This window comes from Trachinotus anak, unplaced genomic scaffold (genome assembly GCF_046630095.1).
Source record: "Trachinotus anak isolate AG129_WGS33_773 ecotype Australia unplaced genomic scaffold, CSIRO_AGI_Tana_v1 ptg000010l, whole genome shotgun sequence".
NCBI lineage: Eukaryota > Metazoa > Chordata > Actinopteri > Carangiformes > Carangidae > Trachinotus > Trachinotus anak.
Window position 1 is genome coordinate 12478738 of NW_027273861.1, and position 11261 is coordinate 12489998.

General features: G+C 41.3%; 1 protein-coding gene across 1 annotated transcript; it reads left to right on the forward strand.

Moving 5' to 3' along the window:
- The first annotated feature begins 433 nt into the window (after positions 1–433).
- Positions 434–10272, forward strand: acot11b (acyl-CoA thioesterase 11b). Its single transcript, XM_071487603.1, has 16 exons — positions 434–634; positions 1955–2153; positions 3533–3602; positions 4460–4520; positions 4622–4723; positions 4823–4958; positions 5063–5216; positions 5584–5703; positions 5865–6003; positions 6122–6177; positions 6942–7008; positions 7090–7173; positions 7548–7681; positions 8885–9016; positions 9188–9314; positions 9478–10272. The coding sequence occupies exons 2-16, from the start codon at positions 1964–1966 to the stop codon at positions 9673–9675; spliced, it is 1770 nt and encodes a 589-aa protein (XP_071343704.1). The 5' UTR covers positions 434–634; positions 1955–1963; the 3' UTR covers positions 9676–10272.
- Positions 10273–11261: the final 989 nt, after the last annotated feature.

Here is an 11261-nt window from a genome sequence, read left to right on the forward strand (position 1 = left end):
AAATGCCTCATGTCCTACTAGATAAAAGACACCATAAGTGGGCTCCTCCAAGAGGCCGTTGTTGGTTTAAATAAAAATTCAAGGATTTAATTAACTTTCCAATGTTCACTTGAGAATGAGGGAGATTAAAAATGCGCCTACAAATTAATAAATAAAAAAAAAAAGGCTGAATAAAACACGACCTGCACTTTACTGTTTGTAGTTTATTCAATTTCCATAACATTTCTAGAGTCTTTGTTTTACTTAAACACGTCTATAGACAAGATGGTCAACACTCGCATATGGTTTATAATGCTGAATATAAAAAGCCCCTAAATAAATAGAAAACTGAAGTATGGGGTGACTTCAGTTCCACCTTAAAAATGAGGACATAACTGTACCCGCTACAGGGGATGGTCTCTCTCCCCCTCCCCTCTCTCTCCCTCCCTCCAGTGGTGGAGCTGTGGCGTGTGTGTGTGTGTGTGTGTGTGTGTGTGTGTTTATGAAGTTGTCGTGTTGTTGAGGAGCGGGTGAAATGAAAGGGGGTCCAGTCCGGTGGGTCGCAGCTCAGCCGGTGTTAACAGCCTGTTTTGCAGCCGGCGCTCACTGGCACCTCCAGACTTTACCTCGACTTCACCTTTCAGCATAAACTCGGGTAAGACATTTCATGTTTGATTTAACTTTGAGATGTGTCGGCGTGTTTCACTCGTGACGATTTGTTTTTGCTGAATAAAGAGCAGGCATTGTCCGCCTGATGTTTCCCTGTCCTGTTTGCAAGCTGCGGCGGAAGATCTCATTTCTCATGAAGTTTATTTAAAGGTCACTGCGGCGCCTGTCATCGGGAACAGGCAGGACAGGTGACCGCTGCGCACGCCTCTCCCTGCAGCAGAAGTTACGCTCAAATACCTTCAATCCCAACAAATAGTTTCCATGAACACCTCGTTTAGCGGCATGCCTTGATATAGTTTGTGCGAGCCTTAAAATAGTTTCTGTCCGCAGCTCCAGAGAGACAAGCCACGGCCTGCAGTTTGAGTTAAATCTGAATTACTCATAGTTCAGGAGCAGTACCTTCAAATGAGCTAAGTCCATAAATAGGCATTTCAAGTTTTTCCTGATCCTTGACTTAGGGGAGAAAAGTTGAGCAATTCCTCAGTCGTGCAGATTATTTAAAGCGTCTTTTGTTGCAGCACAGGGTCAGACTGTGCAGTTTTCAGATTTTCTGGTGATGGAAATCCACGGGTGTTGGCATTACAGAGATCTGTCTTTTGAGAGTGGTGCTTCTAACTCAACTCTTTCTTTGATTTATTGTAGCCCCCTTAAGCACAAAATGGATTTTTTGTGTCATATGAAAATATCACACAGTGAATGTCTCATTGAAATATTTGAACAAAAATGTCTTATTGAATGCTTAACAAGGGATGTTTTATTATTTATTTGGCGAGCAGCACAGGGTGGTAGGAGACATGGACAAAGCAACAAATATTGCAATAATTATTATAGTATTATCTTGATATTTTAAGTGATTATACTTATTGGAGGATCAAATTGATAAGTTACGATGTTTTTGGAGACAACATTTTACAAAAAAAAAAGTCAAGAGGCCATGTTCCACAAAGCAGTTCTGCGTTATCTGGAGAACTTTGCCGAATTAAACCTGGAGCAGGGGTTTTTGCCTCTGGACATATTTTAGATTTGAGGGAGTCAGATGAGTCAGAAAACTGAGACCCCTGTTTTTCTTCAGGATTCTGAAAGCAACAAGCAACAACAAAAACTTATTTTAGATGTTGTCTAGCTTTAGTCGAGACCGTGTATTAAAAGACTTGCCAGTCAGTCTAAGACTAATGCTGGTTGTGATCATGTTTTAAATTTGGGTGATGTGGCGACCGTTTTGTTTATATTTGGATCACAGACTGTACTTCCATCCTGTGAGAGAAATAATTAAAATGGTAAATGTCTTGGTTCCCTATCTGTGCAGTTGTGAGTTATGACGTCGGAGGCGGAAGATGAAGACACCATGCCTGACCCTCTGTTCATTCAGGAGAGCGAGGAAGCGTACAGAAACCCCACTGAAGTGAAGATGAGTCAGATTGTGCTGCCCTGCCATGCCAACCACTGCGGGGAGCTGAGTGTTGGGCAGCTGCTGAAGTGGATGGACTCCACGGCTTGTTTATCTGGTAGGAAAAGATTAGAAAATCTCTCATTTTTACAATTTAAACATTTAAGAAATGATGTAGGACAAGACCACTTGTGCAAAAAAACGCTGATAAACTCTCATTATTTTTCTTATGTCTCAGCTTCAGTGCATGGAACTCATAATGTAGTATCCCAGCTCTTAAACATGTGCGTGCACCTGTGACTCTGAACATGCATCACTGTTGTGCCATTAACCAAGAATCTTCCATCATCATCCATTGAAGTAATTTGGCAGGAAGTAGAGAGCTTAGAGTATAAATTAAATTCTTATCAATCAAAAGAGACATTTTTTAATTTAAAAGAAAATGCTGCAGAGCCTTGTACCTTTCCTGCTGAATTAAGTTTACTCCACAGGACTGCTTGTATGTGTAGAGGAGATTTTGGTGCATCGCAGAGTCTTGAACCTGTTATTATCCAGACCGGGTGCTTTCCCCCCCCCCACTACGCTCCACTGCATGTTCACACATACATACACATGCACTCCTAGAAGTGATCCAGTGCAACTACAAGTTAACTGCTTTGCTCAAGTGCACCTGAGTCAACAGTTACAATAAGAGAGGGTCGCCCCAACAAGCACTCTTTACTCTCTAGTGTAGAAACCCGGACACCCTCACCCATTGACTTCCCATCAACCAACACTGTTATTTGTTTTGATGAAGCCAGGGGTCCAGCAGCCAGGACTTGAAATCCAGGTCACTTGAATGATGTGACATTTCTTTGCAAAATTTTTAGGTCAATAAACATGTGTGTGTGTGTGTGTGTGTGTGTGTGTGTGTGTGTGTGTGTGTGTGTGTGTGTGTGTGTGTGTGTGTGTGTGTGTGTGTGTGGGTCTTAACATACACAGTTGGAATGCTCATTGAAAATCCATCCATATGACAAGCACTTGATGTTTTTTATTATATTTGTCAAGTTATTATAGTCGTTTACATTTTAATCTTTGTTTCATGGCCACGATTTGCTCTGGTCTCAGGCAGTGACTTCATCGCGATCTTCCTGACAGGTCTTTTTAGAACATTCCTCAAAAGTTATGAAGTACAATTGTGACAAATAGTTGGAGATTTTTGTCAAACAGCTGATCAAAGTGAAGAATTAATTTTGAAGCTCCACGTTTATACAGAATCAGTTTTATAATGATGACAATAGACACCGCAAGAGGTATTAATATATCCTGCTGCAGCTGTACAGAATAAAATGCATTTAAATTCCAAACAGGTCATAAGTCTTTCTGTGCGATTCATTTATTGTGTGTGCCTTTATAGCTGCACATATTTACAGATCATAAGCTTTCAATATGCCTGAGCTGCAGAGACTTTGTTGCTTTGTGCTGCACTAAGTATTTGTTTAATCTCTCCTCTCCCAGCTGAGAGGCATGCAGGTTGTTCCTGTATCACCGCCTCTGTGGACGACATCCATTTTGAACACACCATAGGGTAAGGTATTAACCTTAATGCTGCTCTGAAAAGGTGAATCTCCAACTGAGAATTTGTTGCAGGGACAGAGCAAATAGCATGCACTGACTACATGAGAGAACAAAGAGGGACATATGCTGCTCTCAGATGAAAAAAAAATGTCGACTTGTATTCAGCTTTTACCGAAGCATTAAAGGCACAAAACATTGACGCTGATGTTAATAAAACCAAAATGGATTCATCAAAATTATAGATCAAAAAAAGACACCTGGTTGTTAAAGGAGCTATTTGTAGGTTTTGCCATTGCTACATAGCCAACATTAGCATGAACAAATACTTTATTCCTTTACTCTTTTACCCAAGAGCTGTTTTGCTTCTATTTCCATCACTTCTACTGAAGTTAGCATGCTAACCAGCTAGCTCTGGTCTGACTGGTCGGTCTTGTCACTTTCTGATACGAGTCACTGTAGCGTTGTCTTTCCTGAAGAAGTAGTGCTGCTCGGAGGACACATTATATCCTCTTGCTTTGTAAATGCAACAATGGCTGAAGCTCTCGGCAAGACTAACTCTTGCCAGTAAACAGCTTTTAATGCTAATGTTGGGTATGTAGCAATAGCAAAACTCACAACTGGCTCCTTTGAGTAAATGCATTACTTTAAAAAATAAATCAGTAAACAGATACTGCACTTTGATGGTACTAAATTAAAATGTTTGTCACTCTCATATCTCTTAAGTTATTGGCAGCAAAATGTGAACATCGATGACCAAATTTGTCTTGATGTTGACTGAACGTTATGTCTCTCACTAGAGCTTGTGTTACTGTAAGGTATAACAACATGTTGATAGTAAAGAGATGAATCTGTGTCTGTCTGCTCCAGGGTGGGAAATGTTGTCAACATCATTGCAAAGGTCAACAGAGCCTTCACGTCCAGTATGGAGGTTGGTGGATAGTTTTTGATTACAGGACAGCGAACATATGTGGGATTTTTGAGAAATGAATGTGAAATGAATGTGGTGATTTTTTTTTTCTCCCTTTTCAGGTGGGCATAATAGTGACTTGTGAAGACCTTTACGCTGACAGGCAGTGGAAGGTTTGCCATGCCTTCGCCACCTTTGTCGCTAGACGAACTGAAACTGGAAAGGTAAGGGGCACAAACCAAAATATTGACACCAGGGCATTTTTCTAGTGCTTGAACAACATCCCCTGGGTGTGCGTGTGTGTGTGTGATATGTGTACACAGGTACAGCTGAAGCAGGCAGTTCCTCGCACACAAATGGAGCAGATGGAGTACAGCCTGGCAGCAGAGCGGAGGAGGATGAGGCTCATCCATGCTGAGATCATTACAGATCTACTGAGCAGCAGCACAGCTCAACTGGGTACAGTCTGTAGACACAAGGGTTTATAACACAGCACTTGGCCAGACGTCTGCACCGTTTAAAATCTGATTGAATAAAGCTCCTTGTTGTTGCACTCTCACCAGGAGAATGCCAGGAGTATCAGGACGCCGTGCCAGCTGAGCGGACACGAGTGGAGAGTGTAGAGCTGGTGTTACCCCCACATGCCAATCACCAAGTTAGCACCTTTGGGGGCCAGATCATGGCCTGGATGGAGAATGTGGCTACAATTGCAGCAAGGTATGCAGCTAGTGTTAACAGTTTTCACGGTTTATTTCAAGTAGGAATCAAACTAGCTTTAAAGTTTCTTGGCGAGTTGTGAGTTTTAGAGGAGCTTAAAGGTAAGTTTTGTTTCCTCTGGACAGTGCCAGAGTCTGTTTCCACCTACCTCCAGTAGTCTTTACGCCAAACTAAGCTAAGCTAACTGGATGCTTATTTACCCCAGTGATGAGAGAGTAGTATAAGAAAATAAATGAGTGAATTTTCAAAAGATAACAAATTATTCCTTTATGTCTTAGTTTGCCAAGAGGCTATTTGTAATGAAGCGGAACAAGACAAACAACCTTCTCTTTTGTCTCTTTCTGTCTTTTGTCTCATTTTGACATAGTCGTTTGTGTAATGCACACCCAACCTTGAGGACCATAGACATGTTCCATTTTCGTGGCCCGTCTCACATTGGTGACCGACTGGTACTGAAAGCCATTGTTAACAATGCTTTCAAGCACAGGTGAGTCTCCACACAATGATCAATTCTTATCACACAAAGGGCGCATATCTCTCAATTCATCTAATACATGTTTGCAATGTAACTTTATAACTTGAACATTCACATGGGTGTATGTATGTGGTTTTGTGAACCCATTTGCCTGCATACATGGTGTGCTCTAGCATGGAGGTTGGAGTATGTGCTGAGGCCTACCAGGGTGGAGAACCTCTACGCCATATAAATAGTGCTTTTATGACCTTTGAGGTACTGGACAGTGACAGGAAACCACGCACACTGCCACGGATACGACCTGAGCCTGTGGTGAGTTTTCTCTGTGTGCTGTTGCTGCCTTAGAGAGACTGTAATGTATAATAATACAGTGTAGAGCTAAAATAGTAGAAGTACTGAGTTTTGTATTATGTCCTGGCGTGTTTCACAGGATGGAAAAAGACGTTATCAAGAAGCCATCGCAAGAAAGAAGATTCGGCTCGATAGGTTAGTATCGGCATTTTAAACCAACACGTTTGGTTCTTTCTATAGAGTGATGGATGTATCAGATGGTTTACATTGGTTTATTGCAGATATGTATTATGTTGTCACTGTTAATGTTGGCTCAAATGCAAAAACAATATGTTTTTTATCTTCTAAAAGGCGGCTCCTTTTAAACATTCTTCTTTTATTTCATTAGGAAAAGTATGGGTTGAGCCAATAGATAATACATCAAACTGCTATTGTCCCTCCAACAGGAGTGGCCACAACCATCTGGATAAGTGCACACCCGCAAGTTGTACTCAAAATACTGTAATCCAAATAGTACATCTCAAAGCAGCATTATCTACATCAGGAATCACCAAAAAACGTCCTAAAAGCAACAAATACATGGAAAAAATATATACTTATGCAAGAAGAAAACTATTGTGGTATATGATACAGTGTAAAGCAATAGAAATAATACAGAATAGTGTCATCAATACACTTAGTTTGTACAGTGTCGTGCAACAGAATCCACTGTTTACACTACTCTGCAGTAGCACATGACTTGGCAGAGCAGCATATCACAGCTGAGCAGACTTTGGTGCAGAGTCTGTCAAGAATAATAAGTTCATTGTTCAATTGTAAAAAGCGCTCTGCCTCCAGTATAATCTTTATTTCGCTATTTGATAACCAAATGCGTGGGATCAGGCTGTAGCTGTTGGTCAGGTCCTTGGTCTTTCTTTTTTTTCTTGTATGTAAGTCATTGCTGCCCTTCATGTTTACAGAAAATACATTATCTCCTGCAAGCAAACTGAAGTGCCCTTGTCTGTACCCTGGGATTCAAGTAATCAGGTACTGTAATTGTACAAAAGCTGTCCAGATATTGCCACTGTATTCAGGCATATGAGTTCAGACAGTCCTTTGTTTTTTCAGATGTACCTGAGCTACAACAATGTATCAGCACTGAAACTAATGGATACCAGAAACAACTGGGTATTAACTTCTGAGAAAAAAAAGGTCAGTATGTTTGTATTACTGTGCAGGATATGGCTTGTTAAATAGTCACAGCTGTTGTGATTCTACCATGAATTCTGATATATACTATTTTGGACTACAAAATGCACGCTCACAATTGCTGTGCTCATTTGATTAAGTTGTGGAACAATACAGAATAAGTTACAAAATGTTGCCTCAAGCTGACAAGACTTGGAAAAAGGTTAGTTCTCAAAATATGTAGAATTACCACATTTATAATCTGTCATGCAAACACAAATTAATGTGGCAGTTTTGACAACATCAATCCTGACGTGTGCACACATTAATACCTGGACAGAATCCCAGATGTAGACACTGACCCCACCGTCTCTTCATGGATGCGCTTTATTCCTTAGGTCAGACTGTACACACTGGAGGAAAACCACATGCTGTGTTTCAAGGTGGAGATGCACGTCAGTGTTGCAGCAGAGCAGACTTTCCACCTACTGTCAGACCTGAGGAGGAGAAAAGAGTGGGACCGACATTATGAGTCAGTAACATGTACATATTTGGCATTTTGCATCATCTGACACAGAGCAACTTACAGTCTGAGCAACAGCAGAGTGATCTTAAAGGATAAGTCTGGTGTTAATCTATATTTTTCTTACTGTCAATAAGTCACATAAAAAGACCAAAACCAACAATGTGTTTATCTGTCACTGCACTGTCTTCCCTCTTCTGTGGCTTTCAGCCCTGCGTCCATTTGTTTCTACTGAAGATACTAATTATTTAAAACGCCTCACAAATATATAATTTAATTCTTCTTAAAAAGGTTCAGTAATATCCTGGGCATTGTAGTTTTTAGCAGACTTAACTCATACAGGAGGAAACGGAACATTTATTGTGCATTTATTAACGACTAGTTTCAGTGGCGGATGAATATACATGTTTGTTTTTTAGTGAATATTTAGGCAGCAGGATAATCTATATGGGATGGACTCAAAATAAACAGTGCCCGTATTCATGGTGATAAAGGAGCATGTCGTCCTGGGCAATAGTTTGGTGCATTGCTCATAGGCCACGTTTCTGAGGGCTGATGCTGTGGTTCATTTGCTGACACTGCTATTTAAGAATCACATAAGAGCAACCAGGTTACTTATGTTCCATACAAATATTACCTTGTGATCTACTGTATGTGCACAGGTGTGTCCTCGGCTCGGGTCATGTAGTCAGTGAGTCAGTAGGTTTAACAAAGTTAATAATGAGGTTATGATGAGTCAATGAGTTTCTGACTGAATCCTTTCTAGACAGTCCTGTTACTCACATCCTCTCTCTTGGTGTAGGCCGAAGGTGTGAAAATAAATATATATATATATATATACAGCCATAAGTGAAAGTCTCATATTAATGACACCTGGTCCTCACTGCTAGAATTTACACTACTCAGACTGTCATCTAAGGCACTGATGAACAGTAACCTGATAATGTTAGACTCCTATAGAGATTTGGTTATGTCGGTTATGTCCTATATCAGATGCTGAATATGGTTAAACCCAGGATAATCCATAAATTGAATAAAAATACATTTGAAATAATAAAGTATTTTATTGTCATGAACCCTATATCTCACCTCGGGCACCAAAATGTCTGGAGACGGCTCCACCTCAGCTGTATTATAACAAGTAAGTCATAATGACAAGAGTGTGAGATATAAAGCTCCTTGCTGATGCAGATTATTGTGTGTCAACTGCAGGGAGTGTGAGGTGATCAACCAGGCAGATGAGGAGGACACCCTTTATCGTATCGCTACACCCTCTGTGAGCAAAGGGGGCAAAGGCCAGGACTTTATCTTACTGGCATCTAGGAGGAAGCCATGTGATGCCAGGTGTTGTAATATACAACAGAATCACTTGTGTCATTTCACCGCTTTTTTCATTCTTGATTTCCTTCTCCACCTTACATATCATCTTTTTATGCAGCCAGTGTTATTGCATTACTGCCTCCCGCTTGCTCTTTCATAAAGTCTCATGATGCTATCCTCTTTTGTTCCTCTCAGGGACCCATATCTGATCGCTCTGCGCTCTGTCACTTTGCCCACTCACCCTCCCACTGAGGACTACACCAGGGGAGAGGTGCTCTGTGCTGGCTTCACAATCTGGGAGGAGTCCAGCTCTGTCACCAAGGTTGGCCAAATGAGAGGGTCACTCAGCTCAGCATGCACGCTTGCTATTGGCACATTGCAACTCCACACGTCAGAGCTTAAAACAACACAACTGCAGCACAACAGAAAAAGGTAATTGCAAGTTGTTGAGGTTTACTCTACCACAACTGAACCTGTTGTTTCAGATCACCTACTACAACCAGGCCACACCAGGTGTCCTCCCCTACATCTCCACAGACATCGCTGGCCTCTCGTCCAGCTTTTACAGCGCCTTCTCCGCCTGTAGCCACTTCCTGGAGGCCAACAAGGACAGCCTGGCTGCCCTGCCACCCTCTGCACTGCGACACAACAGTAATACCACAGTCTCCCTACAAGAGGAATAGTACCATAAGTGCCATTACAAACGTCTTGGCTGTGGATTTGTAGTTTTTTTTTTTAAAGAACTTGCTACTTTTTGCTTCAGCAAGATTAATAGGTATGAAGCGAGAGCGCACAATGTTTCTGAGTCTCTCTTGAATTTTAAACCTCTCAAGTTTTATAGTTAAGTCAATATATTATGGAAAACCTTCTGTGCAATACTAATTTATAGGTCAATGAATCATATTTTGGTGCATAGTTTTATGTATTTAACACAATCTCAACATATATCTTGTTTTTATTGGAATGTTCAGGCACAAACTAATGAGGACAAATCCAGTCTAAGCTGATGAAGAAATGTTTGAATCAGCTTCTTTTGTTATAGATAATTTTCTACCTCCTTGAATAAAGCTTTCAAACTATTTGATTAAACCTTAAAATAAAAGTAAGTTAAGATGTACATTGAGTGTATAGATGATGCTGTTTTATTTTGAGACACAGATGCATAGTTGTAGCGCAGTGTTTCCACTGATTGTATAATATGTGGATGTTCAGTGGCCCAGTATCTGATGTGACAAGCTGTCTTGATTTAACTGAAACAATAAACACCCCAGACCAGTGGACTCTGCTCATATGAGCTGTTGTGTTGGTGTTCACCTTCCTCCCCCTCTGCATTCCTTCCATTCCTAAACCATTTTTTATGAACAAAAAGAGAAAGACAAACACAGCCTGTAGTTGTATCCCACTGTAACCTCCTAGTGTTGCAATAGGTGCACGGGTCCAGCAGCGGAGTACGATGGAGTCTCCAGCGAAACAGTCACGTCTAAGCCTCTTCTGGCTGCCACTGACTGGGGCTTAAAGGAGTATGTAGCTCTGCATGCTTTCCAGGTATTGTGTTTGTTCCATGATTATCCTGTTATGCTCACACTGCTTCCTGGACAGCATGACAAGGACAACAACGTATAAGACAACACAATCTTCATTAACAGAAAAACAAGTATGAAGTCTTCAGTGTAGAGCGATATTTCAGATAAAATGATAAAATTCTGTCAGACACATGAGTGTCACATGAGTACCTTATGTGGTTTGGCCTGCAGCTCAACATGCCCCCTGCCAGCTCACACTGCTCTGCAGGTCAGTGTCTGATGTGTGCTACTCTCGCCTCAGTCGGAAAGGCAAGCTGCCACCTGAGGGCTGTCTTCAGTGCCCACACTCAAGCCATTCTCCTCCTCCTCCTCCTCCTCCTCCTCCTCATCATCATCATCATCCCTCTGCCTGCAACCTGTTGGCTGCCATGCTGGGAGGCAGCCTTGTTGTTGGAGCTTTGACTACATGGGTCTCAACATGAGGTTGGAGGTGGCAGAAAGCTTTGACCTGACTGCTCCAGATCTGCACCGTTACCAAACCAGAGCAGCACAGTCCTGAGATGCCTCAGTACATAAACATACGTGTGCATCAAGGGCAGTAAATGCTGGGAATTATCTCTGTTTGCCCAAGTTTCATGTTGCATGTTGAAAATATTCATTTGTGATGTTCTCATCAAAACACTGTAGCAGATCAGACTCTAAAAGTTCAATATCTCATAAGTTGATGGCATTCATTTGATTCATCT